At 37.6% G+C, this 24,694-nt stretch overlaps 1 protein-coding gene across 1 annotated transcript in view; it reads right to left on the bottom strand.

The window, feature by feature from the left end:
• The window catches only part of LOC138158940 (stimulated by retinoic acid gene 6 protein-like), a 76,254-nt gene extending 54,334 nt beyond the window's left edge, over positions 1-21,920 (bottom strand). The window contains exon 1 of the mRNA XM_069085296.1: positions 21,763-21,920. Coding sequence (XP_068941397.1) covers positions 21,763-21,782 — 20 coding nt within the window. The 5' untranslated portion in view covers positions 21,783-21,920. The remainder of the gene's footprint in view (positions 1-21,762) is intronic.
• Between the last annotated feature and the right edge of the window lie 2,774 nt (positions 21,921-24,694).

The raw sequence follows: 24,694 nt of genomic DNA, 5'->3' as shown, positions 1-24,694 counted from the left end.
TCAGGAGATGGAGTATAGTTTTTGAGGAACAGTAGAAGGTTATTGTCATTGGATCATAGAGTATATGGAGGGCAGTTAAATGTAAGAGGATTGGAAAGTCAGGAAGGAGCCAGCTTGTGAAGGGCTTTAAAAGCCAAACAAGATTTTATATTTCATCAGATGTAAGAGGGATCTGCTGAAGTTTAGAGAGTGTGTGTATGTATGTGTGTGTGTGTGTGTATGTGTGTGTGTAGGGCATAGGGGAGTGACATGGTCAGATTTAGGTTTAGGTAGGTCACTTTTTTTTTTGCAGGGGGGAAGGCAAAGCAATTGGGGTTAAGTGATTTGCCCAAGGTCACACAGCTAGTAAGTGTTAAGTGTCTGAGGCTGGATTTAACTCAGATCCTTCTGACTCCAGGGCCAGTATTCTATTCACTCTGCCACCTAGTTGTCCCAGTAGATCATTTTTGAAGCTAAGTTGAGGATAGACCAGAGAGTGTAGACTGTTGAGACAAGGAGATGAACCAACAAGTGATTGAAAGAATCCAAGCATGATATGATGAGGGCCTTTGCTAGGGTGGTGGTTGTGTGAGGGTAGAGGCATTGTGAAGGTAGAATCAATAAGACTTTACAACATACATACATATATTAGATGTTGGGAAGGGAGTGATGGAGAGGAATTGAGGATGATATCTAGATTGTGAAGTTCAGTGCATATGAAGATGGTGGTGCCCTTGACAATAACGAGAAGTTGGGAAGAGGGGAGATTTTAAGGAGAAAGATGAGTTCTGTTTGAATATGGTAAAATTAAGATGTCTATAAGACATCTAGTTTAAGATATACAAATGGGCAGTTGGTGATGCCAGATTGGAAGTCTGTAAAGTAGTTAGGATTAAGAATTGATCTGGGACTCATCTGTTTAAAGATGACCATTGAATTCATGGGAACTGCTAAGATTACTAAATTGAGATGGTATATAGAGAGAAGAATACCCAGAACATTTTTTTTCAGGGGACACCAACAATTACTGGGAGTGATCTGGAAGAAGAACCAGCAAAGAAGACTGAGAAGGAATAATCTGACAAGCTGTTTGAATTAGGACCTTGGAAGGAATTTGCTAAGTAGCATTCTGTCATGAGATGAAGTCCCCTATAATAAAAGTCTGAGTGAATAGCTACCTGGAAAGTCAACCTTCAGTTCTTGGGAGTAACTAATAAGCAGTTAGCCACATGAGTTAGCCATAGGAATGACAGAGCCTTCAAACTCCAGAAAGTGTGGAGGGTAAGGGTAATTTTGTAGTGATCTGTGGAGATTAAGCTATATTTGTGTGTATGTCAACACCAAGTAACAACTATGGAGGCACACAATGCAAATCAGTCTTCCCTATCTAGACAAGGTTAAAGGATTTGAGGAATAGCTTTCTCTTTTCTAGGTTATGAGGGAGGATGGAGTGTTCCTTGAAAAAAAAAAACAAAGCTGTGATTTAAAGAGTCAAAAAGGGGAAAAAATAATCCTAAGAAGAGAGGAATCTGTAAGTATGACAGAAGGTTAGAGGACAGAAGAATGTGAAACAGAAGGGAAAGATCACCGGATCTTTGGAACTTCCTATGGAGGTTAAACGTAGTACTCCCAGAGCACTCTCAGGAGGAACTAGCCTCTTCTGCTCTAAGGAGTAATGATGTGGATCCAGGTTTGCCACTGAGACAGAAGTTTTGCAATAATGTTTAACGTAATAAAGATGAGGAGTGGTGTAGTGACTCATTTAGGAATGCTGTGGTCTGTCAAACAGAAATGAACAAAACAGAGGTATGTTTCCTTCCTGTCTTGGACACTATGGTCAACTTCCCAAGGCCTGTTAAATCATATGACCACTACTATATTCTGGTAAATCTTGTAGGGATAAGTGATGTGATTAAAAGGAACCATAAAAATCATTCCTAGAGGTTATGAAATCTGGAGCAAGAAATTGAAGACCTGGCATGGAAGGTGCTGTTGATTGAAGGCAGAGGATTCAGAAGAGAAAGGAAGATTTGGGAGAAGATTTAGATTTATGGATCACCATTTACAATATATGCATAATGAGTTTTTTTCTTGGCAAGGGTTAGAGGGCTGATTTTATGCACACACACATGTGTATGTATACACACACACACACACACATATATATACATGTATATATCTATATATATAGAGAGATATATACTTGTTTGAAGTCTTATGAATCTGATAAAAGGGTTATAAACTGATAATATTGTCTGAGGAAGATAACTGTTAAGTTAAATACCAGGGAGAGTAATAACTTAAAATGAATATCAGCAGAAAGGACCACCAATTCAAAGTGAGGCAACATCTAAGAAGGAATGCAAGTATGGCATTAGAACTCAATGCATAAAGCATGAATAAGAAAGATGAACTACAGATCTTAATTGCAGTAAATATATTTAACTAAATACATATTAACAAATAAATAAATCCATACATATTTAATAAGTGCCCTCCATGTGTCAGGCACCATGCTAGGCACTGTGGATACAAAGACAAAGATAAAAATCTGTCCACCTCCTCCCCTTCCCCTCCCCTCAATATTGTAAAAACGTTTATAAGCTGTTAACAGAAAAGAAGGATATGTCCTTAAACTTTGACATTTTGGCTTTTAACAATGACTATTGTATTTGACCAGAGTTTTGTTCTTTCCATGTTGACATTTTATAGTCATTGTGTGTATTGTTTTTTGAACTCTGTTTTCTTCACTCTGCATCATTTTACATGCCATTTTAAATTCTTCATATTTATAATTACTTAGGATGCAGTACTCTTTCATTACATTAATTTACTACAAAATATTAAACCATTTCCCAATTGTTGATCACAAATTTTGTTTCTAGCTTTCTGCTATCACAAATGATTCTACACTTTAGTATTTTATTTTTTGTACATGTAGGTCTTTTCTTGCTATGAACAACATCCTTGGTATATAGTCATAGTTGGTATATAGTAGAGGAATCTCTTGGTCAGAGGACGCTTAGTTGCTTTTTTACTTTCACAATTCCAAATTGTTTTCCAAAATAGTTGAATCAATTCACAGCTCTACCAACAGTGAATTAGTATGCCTATTTTCCTGCAGCCCCCTCCAGCAATGTGTTTTCCCACCTTTTCCAGTCTTTACTAGCTTGATAGGTATGAAATGTTACTTCATGTTTATTATAATTTGCATTTCCCTTTTGAATGATAAATGATTTTGAATGTTTTTAAGGTGGTTATTGATAGTTTGTATTTTTCTTTTTGTTTATATCTTTTGACAATTAATCTATTGTGGAATGGTTCTTAATTTTATATTGCAACTCCCTATAGATGTTGGGTTAAATGATTAAATTGGTTGAGTTAAATTGAAAAGTTTTTACACAAAGGCAATGCAACCAAGATTAGGAAAGAAGCAGAAAACTGGGAAAGAATTTTTACAACCAGTGTTTCTGATAAAGGCCTCATTTCTAAAATATATAGAGAACTGAGTCAAATTTATAAGAATGCAAGTCATTCCCCAATTGGTAAATAATCAAAGGATATGAACAGACAGTTTTCAGATAAAGAAATTAAAGCTGTCTATAGTCAAATGAAAAAAAATGCTCTAAATCACTACTGATTAAAGAAATGCAAATCAAAACAACTCTGAGGTACAACATCACACCTATTAGATTGGCTAACATGACAAAACAGGAAAATTATAAATACTGGAGAGGAGGTGGGAAAATTGGAACACTAATGCATTGTTGGTGGAGTTGTGAACTGATCCAACCATTCTGGAGAGCAATTTGAAGCTATGTCCAAAAGGCTATAAAAATGTGGCAGACCCTTTGACCCAACAATACCACTTCTAGGTCAGAATCCCAAAGAGATCATAAAAATGTGAAAAGGACCCACATGTACAAAAATATTTATAGCAGCTCTTTCTGTGGTGGCCAAGGATTTGAAATTGAAGGGATGCCCTGATGACTAAAAAAAATGTGGTATATGAATGTAATGCAATATGATTGTGCTATAAGAAATTATGAGCAGACAGACTTCAGAAAAACATGGAAAAGCTTGAATGAACTCATGCTGAGTGATGTGAACAGAGCCAGGAGAACATTGTACACAGTAACAGTCATGAAGTACAATGATTAAGTTTGATAGACTTATCTCTTAGCAATGCAAGGATCCAAGACAACTCCAAAGGATTCATGATGGAACATGCTGTCCACATCTAGAAAAAGAACTATGTAATTTGAATGCTGATTAAAGCATATTATTTGTTCTCTCCCTTTTTTTTCTTCTTTTGTTTGTTTCTTCTTACTTGTGATTTCTCCCATTGGTTCTAATTCTTCTTTACAACTTGACTAATGTGAAAACAGGTTTGATATGAATGCATATGTAGAACCTATATCAACTTACATGCTTTTTTGGGGGTGGGAGGAAGGGAGATATGGGGAGAAAATTTGTACCTCAAAATTTTATGGAAGTGAATGCTGAAAACTAAAAATAAATAAATTTATTTTAAAAAAGGAAAATGAAGGTAGCATGATAGAGTACACAAGTATTTCAATTTAATAAGCATTTTCTCCTAGCAACGACTTTCTGTAAGTTACAGCTAAGTTCTGGTAATACATTGATAAAATTGAAATAATCCCTGCCCTCAAAAAACTTGCCTTCTGTGCAGGAAATACTATGTTTGTATAGAAAACTAATTATAATGAAAAATGGAGAGAAGGAAAAGCTACTCAATTTTTATTTTGCTTATGTTGTTCTCTACCAAAGATATGACAAAAATGGCTAATAGGGAGTTGAAATGCAAGATAACTGAAGATATGTGGAGAGAGCATCTGGATGCTCTCAATAAGTAACAAGGTTCATACGATCTACTTTAGAGAACACTGGAAGAATGGTCAAATGTGATGGCTGAACTGCTGTTAGTGTTATTTGAGAAACTATGGTAAATGGGAGAGGTCTCCCAGGACTAAAGACAGACAAATGTTCTGATTTTCAAAAGAATGAAGGTGGAATCTCCTAACTATGGACAAATGAGCTGATTGCTTGAAAAGTTCTAGAAGATATTAAAGGGATAGTTTCTGATGATTTAAAAAAGAAAGCAGTAGTCACTAAGAACCAGCATGACTTCATCAAGAAAAGCTCAAGTCAGACAAAGCTTATTTCCTTTTTTTTTTTGACTGGGAGACAATCTTCAGAATACTACAAATGTGCTATACCTGAATTTCAGTCAAGAATTTAATAGTCCCTCATGCTATTCTTGTGAACAAGTGGAGAAAATGTGAGCTAGATGGTAATGTAATCAGGTGGATTTGAAATCAATTGAATGATGACTAGATCCACACTACAATTCAATGACCACTTAGTGGAAGAACCTAGGAATCTGTCCTTGGTGCTGGATTGTTTGATTTTTACCAGTGATGTAGATGAAAGCAGAGGTGTCCTGCTTAGCATATTTTGAAATGACACGAAGCTGAGGAATAGTAAATACATTTTATAATGGAGTCAGGATCCAAAGGGTAGAATAATGAGCCAGACCGCACAGAATGACATTGAATAGAGATACATACTTGAGATCTACAAATTATCTGCACAAGTGCCAGATAGGAGGGGTGTGGATAGAAAACAATTTGCATGAAAGTTGGCAGGGTTTTATCGGACTTCAGGATAAACAGTGTGACCTAATAGCTCAAAAAACTACAAGTTATTTTAGGCTGATTGATAGAGGCATAAGGTAATAGTTCTATGGGAATCTTCCCTGATCAGAATATATTTTGAATATTATACTTAATTCTCGGTACCATGTTTTAGTAGAAATTCTAAGTAGTGCTGTGATGGTGTACAAACAGCTTGGGAGCCCAGATGGGATGACTTCTAAAGCCAACAGCAGGGCAGAGGCATATCCTGGCTATCAGTTTACAAACTGGCTTAGATATGTACATTTCAGTCAATCAACAATTATTTATTAAGCATTTATTATGTGTTAAGTATTGTGTGAAACTTTGGGGATACAAAGAAAGGGGAAAGAAACAAACCATGGTCCCAGCTCTCAAGGAGCTTTCATTCTAATGAGGAGACAACATGCAAATAACCATGTATGTATAAGATACATAATAATGTTTTCAAAGCAGACCAATGACATCACAGGATGATGTCTTGACTTGTGCCTGAATGGGATTTGAATGAAGCCGTTACACAGAATTGTGGAAAGTTGTATATATCTTGTTGCACAATGTTATATATATTTGTATATATACGTGTATATATATATATATATACATGTATATATATGTATATATATATGTTATACTAGATATATACAATGTAAATGGAAGGAAATCTCTGGGAGAGGGGACTGGTGAGTAGAACAGACTGGAAAAGGCTCCCTGCAGAAAGTGAGATTCTGTCTTTGAAAGAAACATGGGAAACTAGGAGTCAGAGTTGAGGTAGGAGAACATTCTAGGCATGGGGGATGGCCATTGCAAATGCAATCAAGAAATGGAACGGCATGAGTAAGGAACAGCATGAGTAAGGAACAGCAAATAAGCCAGTGTAGGTAGATCATTTTGGGCAGCTACGTGGTACAGTGGCCAGAGCACTAGGCTTGGAATAAGGAAGACTCACCATCTTGAGTTCAAATGTGGCCTCTGATACTTCCTAGCTGTGTGACCCTGGGCAAGTCACTTAACTCTGTTTGTTTCAGTTTCCTCATCTGTAAAATAAGCTAGAGAAGGAAATGGCAAACCCCTCCAGTACCTTTGCCAAGAAAACCCTGAATGGGGTCATGAAGAGTCTGACATGACCTAACAACACAAGGGCACAAGAGGAGCAGCTATCTCCAAGCAAATGGTGGTTCGATACAATAAAAACAAACAAACACCCTTTCAAATAATTACTAATTATTAGTTGTTGGTTTTAACTGTCCTAAAGTGGCATTGGTTTCCTTGATAATGAGATCTTCAGTGACAAGCTGACCACTTGAGCGAGCGTGACTTTCTATTAGGAATCCCTGTTTCAGGAAGGATTGGATTATATTATCTCTGAAGGCTTTTCCAATCCTGAGGTGCTTAGTTCTCACTTCACTTTGCTGTAAGTTCATGGAAATCTTTCCATGCTTCTCTGTATTCATCACATTTATTGTTTCTAATATCCCACTATATTCAAGTATCACAATTTGTTTAATCATTCCCCCCAGCTGATGGGTGTCATAGACCATGTGCACACTGGTCCCAAATTAATGTTCCTGATCAGCAGAGATTGAGTAAACAACACCAATAAAAATGACAAGCTTTTTGCTGAATATATATTCTATAAATTCTACAAAAATATAGAAAAAAGATACAACAAAGAAAAACTCTCAAGGTCCATACTCATGTGCCCAACTTAATAACAAAAACAGCCTTCTTGGGAATGAATAATTCATCAAGTCAGAGGAGCCACACTGTCTTAGTGATATTGATTTATGTAAGATCCCCCCCAACCTGGGCCTTAGGGCATTTAGCATTTTTGGGTATTCATGACTAAACACTACATATAATCATGAAATCATTAGGCCATGCACCATGTCCCAAGGCCTGGGAAGAAAGAATAACTCCCAAGACAATGACCATCTGTTTTGTTTCTAATTATTTGCTTTTGCCAAAAAAAAAAAAAGTATAGCTGTAAAACTTTTGGTGTAGATGGGACTTTTCTTCTTGTTACTGGCATCCTTGACCATGTGCCTAGTTGGTGAGGATTTGTACATTTTAATTTTTTTTTAAGCAAAAAGAGTCAACAGCCTGCTTTGGTAGATAGAAAGATAGCCTTGAAGGCAAGGAGACCTGGGTTCAAGTTCCAACTCAGAAACATACTAGCTGGTAACCCAGAACAGTGTTAGATTATGCTAGAGACTGGTGTGCTGGATCTAACTTATGTAGTAAATTGTCAAATTTTCAGTGTGAGAGTTTGTATCTTGGAACTTGGTAAGTACTAGAGGCTGGATTTATTGTTTTCCTGATTGTCTAGATTTAAGGAAATGATAGAGAAAATGTTAATAATGGAGATTAAACTTAGAAGTATTATGCCTGCACGCTTTCTCCTCTCCTCTCCTCTCCTCTCCTCTCCTCTCCTCTGCTCTGTTTCTCTCTCTTGTCTCTGTCTCTCTTTCAGAGAGAGGGTTGTTAAACATTTACCAGTACACCCCTGGATGGAGGGGTCCCTAGGTCCAAGGCAATGACAGAAAAGAACAGGATAAGCCCAGAGACTCTAGAAGTCACATTTCTGGAGCTTAGTGGGTAAGTTGGGCTTTACCTCCATGATGGAAACCTGTCCTGAAACTTGGCAATCAGAGCTGATGAAGGCCTCATGCAGGAGGGCTGGTGAAGTAAGAGACTATTTTATTGACCTGTGTGTGTGGGAGGGTCACAATGGCTTATTAGTCTTTCCTTTCATCTCTCCCTCCTAATCCTAGTCTTTTTTTTTTTTTATCTCTTTATCTTGTCCATACTGGAAGTACATCAGCCACTCATGAGCCTGATTACACTGCTGATCAACATGGAAACTTTGACCTGCCCTGTTTCTGACTTGGACTGGTTCACCCTTCCTTAGGCAACCTGGAGGTGCCTAGAGGTTCACCATATTGGTACCACATTTAATGCAGACACTTAATCAACTTTAGTTCTACTATAGCTCAGAACTCCAGAGCTCTTGTGATCCGCCAGCCTCAGCCTCCCTAGTTGTGGAGATTATAGGCAAGAACCACCAAGACTGGTCCCCAGTCTTTACTCTTACCATGGTCTTCAGTCCTACAGCATCTTCCTGGTCTTCCAGTCTATTAATCTCCTTCACTGGGACAGTGAGGACTCATTCTAGTAGTGGAGTCAAGATACTAAAATATCCTTCACCAAAAAAAAAGATATACCTCTAATGGAAAAGAGAGGGCTGTTCTCTTCCCTTCCTTCACAGTTTTGACCTCCTTATAATCAACCCATTCCATTATATACTTTCCTCTACCTTGGAATCCTTTGACCTTTTCCCCCTATATTCACTCATATCTTACTAAATCTCAACCCTGAGTTCCCTTCTTCCTCCCAGCCTTTTTCTCACTCCTACCCCAATGCAGCTGATTTTCATGCCAACTGTGCCAAATGATTCATGTTATCTGCCTTCCACTGGACCCAGACCATTGTGTACCTATCCTTTTAATTTTTTTGAGGGACTTTTTACTATAAAATACAAGTTTCTCAGGCTGGTATTTATTTATTCATTATTTATTTATTTTTTCTTTTTGGAGAGGGGAAGGTAGGGCAATTGGGTTTAAGTGACTTGCCCAAGGTCACATGGCTAGTTTTTGTGTTAAGTGTCTGAGGCTGGATTTGAACTCAGGTCCTCCTGACTCCAGGGCTGGTGCTCTGTTCACTGCACCACCTAGCTGCCCCAAAGATATTCTTTTTGTTTATTTGTTTTTTGGAGGGAGGAAGTTAGGGCAATTGGGGTTAAGTGACTTGCCCAAGGTCACACAGCTGGTTTTTGTGTTAAGTGTCTGAGGCCGGATTTGAACTAGGTCCTCCTGACTCCAGGGCCAGTGCTCTATTCACTGCGCCATCTAGCTGCCCGCAGCCTGGTATTTAAAGCCCTCTAAAAATCAATCTAAAAATTCTTTCCCTTATGAATGAGTTGGATACTTACTGGCTCGATGATGTATGTAGTTACTATTCCATCTACATGATAGCCTGGTGTTCATGCACTAACTAGAGGAATTACTACCCACCAGAGTGTTAGTAAACCTTCCTAGTCCCACATTGTTTGATCTATGTCAGATATTAGAGGCATTTTGCAGGTTGCCCTTGCCCTGAGGGCAGGGGAACTTGAGTAGGCTATATACATGATCTCTTTTCCCACTCTGTGTGATACCTGCCACACTAAAGAGGCTGAAGCAACTTGGGGAAAATTTTTAGGGTCTAGAAGTGAATACCAGGTAAGCTGAGCACAGAGGCTGATTTTTCAGGCATTGTTACCTAGAATGCTAATTTCTGGTTACTGTTGATGCCAAGCCATTCTGTAGGTTGTCCTAGGGTCACTGAGCCACACCAAAGTTGCAAATAATATTATTTTTCCTAAGCAGAAGATCTTTTTTTTTTTTCTTGCAATATCATTAGAGCATTCAACAGTATACGGTGCTTCTCTAGTTAATGAATAGCCAATCACAGAAACAAAGGTCAGGCTCATGTCCCTTTAATCTCCTGAGTTTGCTCTCAGGCCTGGCACTGTTTCTTGCATCATATCAGAAAGAATATAGAATCTTCTTGGTCTAGCATTTTCCTTATTTCCCATACCTTAAATGGGCAATCTCTTTTGAGCATTTCCTGCTCAACACAAATTTAAGAGCATCTTAAGGTACTATTTTGCATCCCTATAGAATCTCAGAGGTAGTAGGGTACACGAGAGGTCATTTGATCAATCCCTATCAGAAGCATGGATCTATTCACAACAACCCAGAGAGATGGTTATTAAGTCTCTGCTGGAATACTTCCAGTGTCTGGGAATTCATTCATTTTGGATATTGGGACTTGTGAGAAACTCAACTCATCTACAACTGTATAATCTACCTTAAGGTGACTTAGTATAGTAGAGTGGGATGGAAGACATCTTCTTTTTAATTTCCTATTCTTCTACCAAGCGGAATAACTTTAATTCCTCTTCCAACTGATTGTCCTTTAAATGCTGGAAGGTTATACTGTATTACAATTACATTGTCTTTTTTTCCTCCCTGATAAACTGTGTTAACCAAGACTTACATGAAATGTTTTTGAATCTTGGTAGTCTCATCATTCTTCCACCTTAAAACAAACAAGATAACGAATACAAAAACCAAAACCAAAACCAAAACCAAATAATATTGCTGTGTCTCTTCCCCCTCCTCTTACCCCAGTTCTACTTAGGAGTTCTTTGAAAGATTGCCCTGGGCCTGTTCTTCTCCAGGGGGCTGGCAATTCTTTCACATAATCTTTTGATCATCCTACTGTGTCCTGTCTTTCCTAACCTAATTCAACAAATATTTATTAAACCCTTTATTTTGTGTAAGGGGATGTTGGGTGACATGCAAAGATTAAAAAAAAAATAGTAGCAGTCCCAGCTCTCAAGGAACTCAAGTTGAAAAATAAAAAGACTTAATTTTAATTCATGATTAAATTGGAAGGAGTTTTTATTTACTATTCATTTTTCTATTAAACACATTCTGTCTATTTTGTTAGGAAGATATGGTGGATAAATGTATACTTTCTGATACAGTTTGTAAGAAAAAACAATTGCTGAGGACAAGATGGTCAAGCACCTCCTTGTTCCCCTAATTTTGAATATGTTTCCTTCTCTCCTTGTTCTACCCAAATCCTACTCACTTTTCAAGGAACTTTCTTAAATCTCACCTTCTCCACAAAGCCTCTCTTCACTGTTCAAGCCCTCATGGATCACTTCTTTGGAATTAATTAAGCACTCTCCCCCATAATATTGTCTTTTATTGTTTAAGATTATTTCACATATTTTGTTTTCTCATCTGGATTATGAACTCACTGAGGATAGATAACGTGTCTTACACAACTATCTCCCATAGCACCTAATGCCATAGGGAGCAGATATCAGGTGCTGGATGAATGTTTGCTGTTTGCTCCTGCTACTTAAGTGACCTCAATTTCTTCATCCTCAAAATGAGGCCATTTATATGATTCTAGATGTAGATCTGGAAGTGAACCTAGAGGTAATCTAACCCAACCCCCAATTTTATGGAAGAGAGATAAAGTTCAAAGTCACACAAGCAATAATGAGCAAACCTGGGATTTTAGTCCATCTTCTTTGATTCCATCTCAGGAGTGCTAAAACTCAGAATAAGCTGATACCATTGATGTCCAGCACACATTCTAAGGCACCTAACTATTTCAGCTCTGGCTTTTGCTCACTAGTTGGGTCCCCAGAGTGTGTCTACTGTATCTCTCATTTGGTTTTTAGGGTTAACACTAAGGGATAGAAGTCTAATTTTCTATTGTAACTGCTTATATAAGTCCCTATGGGCAGCTGACTGGCATAGTGAATAGAACCCTGGCCTGAAGTTAGGAGTACCTGGGTTCAAATCTGCCCTCAAACACTTACTAGCTGTGTGACCCTGGGCAAGTCACTTAACCCTGTTTGCCTCAGTTTGCTCATCTCTAAAGTCAGCTGGAGAAGGAAATGGCAGCCCACTACAGTAACTTTGCTGCTTTAACAAAACACCCTAAAAAGTAAAATGGTCAGAGAGCAGACTCATGGTAGAATTTCAAGTGCCATGACCACTTAAAGCTTTCCACAACTTGGCTCCTTCCTGCCTTTCCAATCTTCTTAGACTTTATTTGGATCAAACACTCTGTGATATATCCAACTACACTGGCCTAATTGCTATTCTTCACCCAGGACATTCCATTTCTCCCTTCCCTGGGCTCTTACCCTGACTCACTGCCATGCCTGGAGTGTTCTCCTACTTCACCCCTACCTCTTAGAATCTCTGTCCTCAAATGTCACCTTCTCCAGGAGGCCTTACTCTCTAAGGTTCCTGGCATTGGAGTTACAGAACTTGATTTTTTTTGTTGTATTTATTTTGTTTTTAATTTATTATATAAAGCAAACATTTCCATAGCATAGTAGAATGATTTAAAAAAATATTGCACATGATACTGTAAATCTATTATGTACAACTTTCTATTCCTTTTAAATATATAATAAAATTATCATGTAAATTCCTTTTTTTCCCTTCCCCCCCGCCCAAGAGATGGCTACCATTAGACACAAATGTGTGTGCGTGTGTGCATGCATGTGTGTGCATGTGTGTGTGTGTGTGTGTCTGTGTATGTAAAATCATCCTATACACATTTTGATGGATCAGGTCTTTCTCTGGATGCAGATAGCATCTTCCTTCATTATATCCTTTGTAGTTAATTTGGGTATTTATAATAGTCAAAATGACTTAGTCTCTCAAAGTTATTCTTAAACCAGTAGTGCTGTCACTGTATACTTGATGTTAAATCTTACCTCTGATACTTGCTACCTTAGTGAATTTGAACAAGTCAATCTGGTCCTCAGTTTCTTCATCTCTAAAATGAGGGGGTTGGACTAGTAGGTGTCATAAATGCAGTCCAGATCACATTAAAATGTAATTGGAAATATTTAGCAATTCTCATTCAGTTCTCTGTTCATGATGCTATAATCCTGTGACTTCTTGACTCTATGGTAGCTAAAAGGAGAAACTGGGAAAGAGACATTTGTGCCTAGGAGAAAATCTAGAGGGGTTTTTATTCAGAGCGAGCTCAAAGGGCAGAAGTTTGAGAGCAACCTTCTAAGAAGACTTTGTAAAAAGCAAAGCTCATAATATGGATGAATGTCAAAGGAGATTGCTTGCTACAGCATGAGGAACACTGAACTGGCAGTCAGGAAATCTGGGTTCTAAATCTAAATCTGCCACTAATTAGCAGAGGAACCTCAGGAAAGTTTTGCAATCTTTGGCCCCAAAGCCCTTGCCAGTTCTAATATTCAGAGACTCCCTCTTTGAAGCTGAATTCAGGGATGAAATGGTGTTAGGGAGAAAGTGTTAGGAATTAAAAATTAATTTACCATTTATTTATCAGATATCATTGAGCAAACACACACACACACACGCACACACACAAACGCCTGAAGACTTTATTTGGTTTTAACATTATCTTCTCCAAACATAGTATTATTTAAGGTTTGGTTACATTTAGTATTTTGATAAAAATCATAAATATAAATAAGGTCCACATATTATTTATTTATACCACAAGTCATTGATATTTCTGGGGAGAAAGAGTAAAAAGCCACATCTTCACACTTAGGAAGCAGCATGTACCTTTATTTTGAATCAAGTGACAGTGTGGTACAATGTGGTGGCATCTTCCTTAACAGCAGGCAAAGTAAATAAAGGGCAAAAACCAATTTCTAACATGCTGAAATCGCAAATCAAATGATGAGGTAACAACCTTGTGACTTCTTTCCTTTCTTTCACTTTTTTCCCTCCCGTCCCCTCTACAACCTTCCTAAACCAGCCTGAGCAATAAGAATGAATTCCTTCCCAAAATAAAGAGATTCATCCATCCATCCAAAACATGTTTATTAAACACTATATGTAGGCACTGTGGGAGGCACGGGGAGATACATAATTTAGATATTGCATAGTTTCTGTCTTCATGGACCATTTAGTTTGGTAAAGTCACAGATGGTTGGATATAATCTTAAGGAATTTAGTCCCCAAAAGTGGCACTGAGAAGAAATGTTGAAAATAATTTGTCTCTTCACTCTGAAAAATTTTCTGACAATATTTTCTTTCTCTTTCATAGCAAATAAAAGCCATGAGAAATATGATTTTGTCAGCACATTATAGTAAGATTGCTCTAAAAGTCCAGGTTGAAAACTCATGTACTTATGCACAAGGAATTGTAGAAAGAGTGCTAATCATGTCATGAGATATGTGTTTTCAAAAATCTGGGCTCTGAAAACTATTAGATATGAAACTTTATACAAATAATTTTACTTCATGGGGCTTCAGTTTCCTCATCTGTAAAATGAGGGCATTGGACTAAATGATATGACAGGTACCTTCTAGCTCCAATATTCAGTAATGTTAACTGTATAATGTGAAATGTAAATAATATATTTGTACTTAAACTAATTACTTGATACAGATTTTTTTAAATCTATGATTTGATATTTCTCTTTACCAGAACAAGGATTAAGGAGTAGACCATTACTTAGGATATAACACACAGGAGGAATACAATAAGGGAACATACTATTTTTTAAAATAAACTCACATATGTTACAAAGTGCCATTCTCTGTGACATGTGAATATTTATTTTATGATGAGTTGTCATGTGCATCAAATGGATGATTCCACCCTGTTAATGGACAGAAACATAGTAGGGACTGTTTGCAAACTTGTTAGGGTCCATAAATGACTTATCTCAGCTCTGAATTTTATCATGTAGTTTGTTGCTATTATCATAGTTTATTCAATGTACTTATTTGTCATTTTAGAGTATATCATTCCAGGATCTTATCAATCTTCATTTATAATCTTCTGTTGGTGAATGAGTAGAAACTTGCTATATATTCCATGAGAATAGAATTGTTCTACTTGCTTTCCTGAACCTTACTGTGTTAACATTGTATCTTGTTCTAGACCTTTTGACCACTCCCTATTTCTAGTCAGTATAGTAAGATTTATAGGTATTAAGGAGGCAAAGCAGGAAATAAGTTTATAAAAAGGAACCGATAAGTCATGTTTAAACCATCCCAAACGGGGCGGCCAGGTAGCACAGCGAGTAAGAGCACCGGCTCCAGTGTTGAGAACACCTGGAGATCGAATCCCGGGCTCAGACACTTAGCACCCACCCAGTAACACCTGGCCGTGTAACCTTGAGCAAGTTACTTAACTCCAATTGCTTAGGGGCGGCCAGGTGGCTCAGTGAGTAAGAGCACCGGCTCCAGTGTCAGGATGACCTGGATCAAATCTGGGCTCAGATACTCAGCACCACACCAGAGATAATAACTGGCCGTGTAACCTTGAGCAAGTTACTTAACCCCAATTGCTTTAAAAAAAAAAAACCATCCCAAAGGTCAAAGGAGCACAATTTACAAATTTATTAACCAAAATTCACATCCTGATAATTGGCACTGTATTGGAGAAGCCATCCAGGCATTACTTTTCAGGGTTCTGATCCTGTGATATGTAAATTCCAGACAAAATCCAAATTTCCACAGTTCCAGACCACAGAACATCAAGAAGTTGCTGATAACTTTGAAATGACTTGGGTATGTTAATGAACTAACCCCAAGGTAGCATAGAAAAGAGTTGGCATTTCCTCCCCACAAAAAAGCCTATAAAAATGAGACCTCAAGCTCCTTTCTTTTCCTCCTCTGATATGTCATATCAGTTTACCTTGAAGGTTTCTGAGCAGGGAGCAACAAGATTGAATATGCTTCTGACCCTTCTTGGACCTTATGCCATAGTACAGGGGAACAGAAGAGAATAAAATGAGCACACTCATCACAAAACCTACTGTCTATATCACTTTTTGATCTCATCTGCTAAATACACAACCTGCCTCTCTGGACCTCACCTTTCATGTTTTTCTGCACCACTAACTTTCCCTTTCTCACCCAGTTATGACCTTTAGGGCACTGTTGCCCCAAGACTTTAGCCAATATAAGAAAAAAAATTCCTAGCTCCTTCTGCTCAATGGAATGGGATGCTATTATTTTCCCTCTAGAATATAGACATAGAAACAATCAATATTCTTTTTGCAAAAGGTTCAGAATAATGAAATAAATCAATAGAGAATTATATATTCTAGTGAATGGAGAGCAAAGAGTCTCAACTAAATCACTTTATAGTTTGTGTGGCCCTGGACAAGCCTTTCCCATCCCCCATCTCAGTTTTCTAGGTGAAATTTAATGTGCCTTCCCATTTTGAAAATTTACGATTAAAAATTCTGTTTCAATGTAGATTTCTAGTTTTGTGAAATGAGAGAGTCAAACTTCAAAAGAAAGAAGATAAGGCAGTAGAGAACTTTCAAGTATGCAAGTATGGGCTGTTAAATTAATCAACATCTCTAAGATTCAAAATGAAGTTTCTAAGCTTGAGTCTTTTGTTCATACCTGTGTAAAACCTTAAGAAGTTCATAGTGAAAAAAATGTCTATATAAGAAAATAAAATTTGAAGGTCAAAATCAAAGTCTTTTTAGAAAGACTGTGGAAGAATTGCCAAAATTGTAAAGGCTTACTTTGATACTCAAAACCAAAGTGAAGAGCAGAATATAATTACTCATCAAAATACTACTGAGGCTGCCTGTAACCCTTTTTTCCATGTCTCTCTTTATTTTATTCCATCTCTAGTCACCTTTCATTCTCATTCTCTCTCTGTAGCTGTCTCCAGCTTCCCATAATTTTTCAAACTTTTTCTCTCTGTGTATTTGACTGTTTCTACATTTCTCTGTCCTCTTCTCTTCTCTTCTCTTCTCTTCTCTTCTCTTCTCTTCTCTTCTCTTCTCTTCTCTTCTCTTCTCTTCTCTTCTCTTCTCTTCTCTTCTCTTCTCTTCTCTTCTCTCTCCCTCCCTCCCTCCCTCCTTCCCCCTCTCTCTCTCTGATCATCTTTGTCATTCCATGTCTCTTTCTATCTCTCCACTTCTGTTTTTTTATCTCCTTTTTTCCTTGTTCCTCCTTTAATTTTAGCCTTCTGTTTCTCTCCTTTAACTGGTTCTAATATAGAATTGAAGTTTTATTGATATTAACTGGAGTCCCATATCTCCTCTTTTATTAATTAATCACAATTATTATAGATACTTAAAGGATTGACTTGGATGTCAATAAGAAAATTTCTTATTTTTTCTTTGTAAAAAAAAATGAAGTTGTCTTTTACTTATATGACCCTTACTTTTTTTTTTTTAAGCAATTGGGGTTAAGTAACTTGCTCAAGGTTACATGGCCATTTATTTCTGGGTGTGCTGCTAAGTATCTGAGCCCAGACTTGATTCCCAGGTCATCCTGACACTGGAGCTGGTGCTCTTACTTGCTGAGCCACCTGGCCTCCCCTAAGCAATTGGGGTTAAGTAACTTGCTCAAGGTTACATGGCCAGGTATTTCTGGGTGGGTGCTAAGTGTCTGAGCCTGGGATTCGATCCCCAGGTCATCCCGACGCTGGAGCCGGTGCTCTTACTCGCTGTGCTACCTGGCCACCCCACTTTTTTGTTGTTGTTTACTGCAGCTATGATATGTTGCTACTTTTGACTTAGGCATTGAAGGTTAGAACAGCATCTCCTCAACTGTTCTGGGGACCCCTGGCCTTCTATCAAATGTGAATAAGGTTCTGTGAGAAAATTTTCATACTAATGATATCTTCCTGCTGATATTTTTAATTATATATGTATCACAGATACATATTGCATGTGGCATTTTTTTTCAATATGAAATTAATCTCAATTCTCTCTATTTTGCTTTTAGATTTCTCAAACTTTCTTAATCTCAGATGTCTTATAGTCCCCTCAATAAGCATTTGTGAGTTCTGTCACTCTTCTTCAAGCTCCAGAATGCTCTATTGGCCAAATTAATTTGCAAAATGATGAACCCAAGATGTTAAGGATCTCATTGAGGCAAGGATTCTTGTTGGTGATCCAGACAAACAATCCAAGGCAAAAGCTAAAGAAGAGATATCAGGTGGGCCTCTGAACATTCACAATTCTTGGTTGTAGGAACTACTGAACTGAAGAATCATGAACTGTGAGCTGTTTAGTGTAAATTTTGTTTTGTGGTTGGGAATGGCCAACTCTGTGCTAGCATCCTCCCTTGGAGAGCTTTCATAGGGTGATAGATTTGGATCTAGAAGGGTCACACTCCTAATAAGTGTCTAAGCCAAGAATGGAGACCAAGTCTTTATGACTCTTAAGTTCAGCACTTATCCATTCTGTCATGCTACCCCTTAAATTTGTTAAAGTATCTATATCATCTATTATTATTTCTACCTATAACTACATTTAAATACACATTTACATATTCATATGGCTATTTAACCTTAAATTGCACTAAGATTTTTGGAACACCTTGTATGTCTATGTATATGCATGTGTATCACCTTTCTACATAGGTCCTATAGATTATATACGAGTGTGTCCATTATTTATGCATATGTACCTTCAGATTATGTGTGTGATACTTGCATGGCTGGCCCCTTGTGTCATTTTTTATAAGGTAGGAAAGAGAGAATATGTAATTGCCTTAATTTCTGTAGATTTGCATATCTTTAACTGAAGGAAGTAGACTCAATTTTACCAATGAATTAAGCAATGCGGAAGGAAGTCTTCTCTCGTTCAACCAGTTAAACCAGTTGCAGAACAAACAGGTCACTGAATCACTTTTTCAATGCCATCCAGTGGGTAACTGGCAGTTATTCTACAGAAAAACCCTCCAGCTAGTGAAATGGATTCTGAGATTTGGCAATGACAAATTCGTTAGTCCTTCCTCTCCCTCAGTTCTCTACTACAAGGAGAAGGTGCATTCAATTCAACAGTTCAGCAAATATTGATTTAGGTACTATGGTTTTCCAAAACTTTTCCTAGGTACTCAGAGAAATGCAAAAAAGGAGTAAGACGCCCTTGGCCTCATAGAGGTTATAGTCTAGAAAAGGAGATGAGTAGCCACAATATAAATGAAATGAATGAAATAGCCACAACATAAATCAGGGGTTTAAACAAAATACTAAGAGCTTCAGAATCCAGTTTGAGATCAGGCAACATGTAGTAGTAAAATAGTAAGAGGAAATACAAGAAAGATACATTTTGGGCTTTTGGGGAGGCTCTTGAACATCACAAGAGCATTTGGATTTCATTGGGCAGGTGATGGCAAAACTTTGAAAGCTTTTGAGCAGGTAAAGAACGTGATTAAAGCTCTGGAAGTATTGTATAGTATGGAATAGAAGGAAGAGAGATAGGAGGCAGGGACACCAGTTAAGAGGATATTAAAATCGCTGAGAGGTCATAAGACATGTGCAAGGAATGTTGCAGAGATAGACCCGGTAGAATTTTGTGCCTAATTGGATAGGGGCTACAAAGAAATGGGAAAAGTAAATGGTGCCTGGAGATTTAGTGCATGAGTGACTCAGAGAACAGTGAAAAGCCAGGAGGAGGACTGGTTTGGAGGTTGGGATGGAATAATGAACTTGGTTTTGGATATGATGACTTTGTGGTATGATTAGGACATCAAACTGGAGATGCTTAAAAGGTAATCAAAAATAAGAGATGGGAGCTCAGGAGAAGAGTAAACCATGAGAGTGGATGTGAGCCCCAAGTGAGGAAATATAGATGGAGAAGAAGGTTAAGGAAAGAATCTTGGGGAATATCTACATTTGTGGGGAGAGGATCCAGGGAAAGAAGTAGCAGACATTTCAAGATGCAAACAAGTCACGCAATATCTAACACTTATAAAAAAGCATTAAGGTTTTTAAAGTACTTATATATGTGTATACATGTATATAAACACACATATATAATACACACACACACACACACACACACACACATATATATATATATATATACACATATATATTCTCACTGGATCCTTAAAAATATTTTTCTGAGCTAGATGCTGTCATTTATCCTCATTTTACAGTTGAGGAAACTGGCACTTGGAGAGATTAAGTAACTTGCTTAGGATCACTCACTAGAAAGTGTCTCAGGCAATATTGGAATCCTAACTTCCTGATTTAGAGACCAGAGCTCTAACCACTGTGCTCAGGTGTCCCAGGCTACACATACTTGTGGATAATATAACTGGAAAAAGAACGGAATGATAAATAAAGTCCAGTTAAGTTCCACTCTAAAGGTGAGGAATTTGCTGACATAAACAAAATCTCAGGTTTTATTGTGATTGGTAATTTCATATAATGTTGGCTGAAGCCAAATTCTACTAGAAAGTCCTTTACAATATAACTAAGTGTTCTTACAAAATTCAAATGCTTAATCCTTTGCTGTGGCCATTGACGACTTTTAGTAAAGACTGAACACCATGATCATCTTTCTTCTCTAGATATAAGGAGAAGTTGACTTTTAGGAATCCAACACCTATATAGATTTCCATAGATTAAGAGTAGAAGCAAGTCATTGATCAGAATTTGTCATTTGTAATAGTTTTTCAAAGTCTGAAGTGACCTGTCTTGAATGATTAGGTGGAAGAGAACCTAGAACCTTTTTCTGGGTAACTGGTTCATTGTAGTGATGTGGTATGGTGAAAAAAATGCTGTCTTTGGAGAAACAGGACCTATATTCCAATCCAAATTGTTGTCACTGCCTTTGTAATGTTGGACTGGTCACTTCACCATTCTGGGCCTTGGATTTCCTTCTCTGTAAAAGGAGGGGGTTGAGCAAAATGACTTCTGAGGTTCCTTGAAGCTCTAGTTCTGTGAAACTTATTTTTGCTTTCTTCTAATCATGTCTCAATATCTTAACAGGAACAATTTGCAGTTTGAATTTTTTTTAAAAGATTTAATTATGTGCTCTATTCCATTTCTACATGTGTACTCATTCATCTTAATCTAAATATTCTCCCATGCTGGAGAAATGGATTAACTCTTTTTTGGACAATCCCTCCTCTAAACCTATCAGAGTACTTTATTCGAGGTTTAGAACCACTCAGCCTCAGATGTGCAGGTCAGAGAATTTGACTATGAGAAATTAAAGGAAAAAAAATTCTAACTAAAGACATTGTCAAGAACATAGGCAAATGATTTCTAGCTTAAGTAAAAAGAATCCCAGGTTATTTACACTGGATGCTTAGAACTGATTACAAAAAGATTATCTATCACTTTCCTCTGAAGTGGAAGGGATTGGTTGTAGGCTGTTTCTTTAACTTTGACAATATACCTTGTATATGTTGAGAGAAGAAGAGGAGCTATATTCTGTCACCCTTACATAAAGTCTACAAGAGAGTTTTCTTCCTTAGATTGCTCAGTCTCAGACTTTTAAGTCAGAGAATTTAGCTGTGAGAAACTAAAGGGAAAAAAATCCAAATATTTCTCAAAGACCTATAAAGAATTGCTAAACCCTCATCAGTTGTTTCTATCCACCATGACACACAGCCAAAACAAATAATGACCAATTCCCCTTAACATTTTCAAAAATTAGTTAATTCAAAGAAGACAAACAGTGAGAGATTAGACTTAACAATCATACTTCAAGTTCTGCATGAGAACTTACCATACATATGTGGAAAGCATCTTGGTTCCTTAAGAAGAGAGAGCTTTTCACTCTCAAGTAATAGCTGTCCCTCAACTGCAAATTTGTGAATAAAGAGAGCTCAGTGTAAGTGGGAGCTCATCTACCTTTTCCTGAGTCCTCTCAACTAGCTCAGCTCTCAAATCATGTTTTCTTCAGGGAGAAAGGCAAATATGTGGTCAAACATTTACCAGTGAAATGAGATCATATGACTTCTTCCTGATTAAGTAACAATGCTTGCTGTTCTTTTGGGTTCTTCCCATTTTCCTATTGGAAAACAGGAACTTTAACTGATTCTCCTTCTCCTCCATCACAGTTCAAAGCGAAGCTATGATTGAAACCTCTAGGCTTCCTTTCTGTTGCAAGGGAATGAGCATAGATTTAGAAGCTCAGTTCCAATCCCTATTCTGTCACTTACTGGTTATGGACAAATCACCTCACCTCTATGAACCTCAGTTTTATTATCTTTAAAATGAGAGTGTTGGACTAAATGATTTTGCTGGTCCTTTCCAATTCTAAATCTAGGGTTGTATGAAAAGAAAGAGAATTACCAGTTCCACTGAGCCTGTGAGCCTCCTTAGCATAAACAAACAGCTCAGATCAAAACCCTAGTCTCACTCTAAAAGTTGCTTATGGATAGACACATACTTAGAAACTGCCTCAGGCTTCCTGGAAATGAAATGAGAAGCCAGAGAAGATGACTGCAGGGTAATTGTTTTGCTTTTTTTTTTTTAAAGCAATCTGGGTTAAGTGACTTGCTCAAGGTTACACGGCCAGTTATTTCTGGGTGTGGTGCTGAGTATCTGAGCCCAGATTTGATCCCCAGGTCATCCCGACACTGGAGCTGGTGCTCTTACTCACTGAGCCACCTGGCCACCCCTAAGCAATTGGGGTTAACTTGCTCAAGGTTACACAGCCAGGTGTTTCTGGGTGGGTGCTAAGTGTCTGAGCCCGGGATTCAATCTCCAGGTCGTCCTGACACTGGAGCCAGTGCTCTTACTTGCTGTGCTACCTGGCCGCCCCCTGTTTTGCTTTTATTTTCTCCTCCAGGGTCTTCAGAAATTGAAGAAAGGACCCTTTGCTTTATAGAGATGCTTTTGTTTGTTTTTTCTTCTTATATGAAATGCTAATGTAGATTCCATAGGAGTAGGATATAAACTCTTAATTCACTATGTGGCTTAGTGGATCGAGCACTGGGGCTGAAGTCCTAGGTTTAAATCCAGCCTCAGATATTTACTAGTTCTGTGACCCTGGGTAAATGACTTAACTTTAGTTTGCCTCTGTTTCTGTATTTGTAAAATGGAGATAATAATAGCATCTACCTCCCAAGGTTTTGGCAAGGATAATATGAGGTAATATTTGTAAAGAGCTTTGCAAATTTTAAAGTGAATGCTAGCTATTATTAAATTTTAGTTATTATAACACCTTACTCATTAATATAGTTATACATCTATATCTATATGTGTCTACATGTATTCTATAGCAAACAACATCAATTTATTTACACTCCTCAGAATGAGGAAGTATAATACTTGTAGTTACAAAATGCTAAGGAGTAAAAACCATATTCTTTTATAGGTAGCAAGAGAGAATCATAGAAATACAGACACAAGATATCATGAAAATCAGTGCAGGAGTGAAAGTTTCATTAGCCCTGCCACAATCTCTAAGCTTAGATTATTTTCACGTTGTCTTCTATTTTTCCATTCTTTTGGTTTTGTTTTATTGTTTCCTAATTTCTCATAAAGTCATTAGCTTCCATTTGTTCCATTTCAACTTTTAAGGAATTATTTTCTTCAGTGAGCTTTTGGACCTCTTTTCCATTTGACTAATTCTGCTTTTTAAGGCATTCTTCTTCTCATTGACTTTTTGGTCCTCTTTTATCATTTGGTTTAGTCTGTTTTCTAAGGTGTTATTTTCTTCAGTATTTTTTATGTCTCCTTTACCAAGCTTTTTTTTGTTTTTTATGATTTTCTTGCATCACTCTCATTTCTCTTCCCAATTTTTCCTCTACTTCTCTTACTTGATTTGTAAAATTCTTTTGAGCTCTTCCATGGCCTGAGACTAATTCATATTGTTCTTGGAGGTTTTAGATGTAGGAATTTTGACTTTGTTATCTTCTTCTGAGTGTTTATTTTGATCTTCCTTGTCACCATAATGGCTTTCTATGGTCAGAATTTTTTTTTCCATAGTTTGCTCATTTTCCTAGCCCTATTACTTGACTTTTAAGTCTTTGTTAAAGGAAGGTTCTGCTTCCAGGGTGGAGGGTACACTGTCCCCAGCTTCAGGGGTTTTGTGCAACTGTTTTCAGAGATACTTCAAGGGACCTATAAGTTTTCAGTTCTTCCAAGATGATATGATCTAAGGAGAGGTGTTTACTACTCTCCTAACCTGTACTCTGGTCTGTGAGTGACCACAAGCACTCTTTTCTGCCCTGGAACTGTGATAAGGGTCCCCTCTCCACTAATGCTGCAAGCTCTGATACTGGGCAGATTTGAGTTTCTTCTTGTTTCCAGGCCTGGTGCTCTATCCACTGTACCACCCAGCTGCCCCCAAAAGAAGATAGATATACTTATAAGTATGTCTGTGTTTTGGGGCAGGGAAGGTTGGTTCCTCCATCAAGCCATCAATTCTCCCTTACTTTTTGCCCTCTTATATTGCCATTCTTCCTTCTCAAAGATAAGTTAGCATGCTAGTCTGAAGGCTAATTGTCAAGGAGATCTTGATGAAGACATTGAAAAATCAGTCTTTACTCAAGTCAATGGAGGGCTGCTAGGTGGTGCAATGGACAGAGTACTGGACTGGGGGTCAGGAAGATGTAAATTCAAATATGACCTCAGACACTTACTAGCTGTGTGACTTTAGGCAAGTCACTTAACCCTGTTTGACTCAGTTTCCTCATTTGTAAAATGAA

The sequence above is a fragment of the Petaurus breviceps genome, unplaced genomic scaffold (assembly GCF_028583685.1).
Source record: "Petaurus breviceps papuanus isolate PSGF00001 unplaced genomic scaffold, PetGlider_PUasm1.0 175, whole genome shotgun sequence".
Lineage (NCBI taxonomy): Eukaryota > Metazoa > Chordata > Mammalia > Diprotodontia > Petauridae > Petaurus > Petaurus breviceps.
The sequence above is the reverse complement of the archived record's forward strand: the minus strand, read 5'-3'. Positions and strand labels throughout refer to the sequence as shown.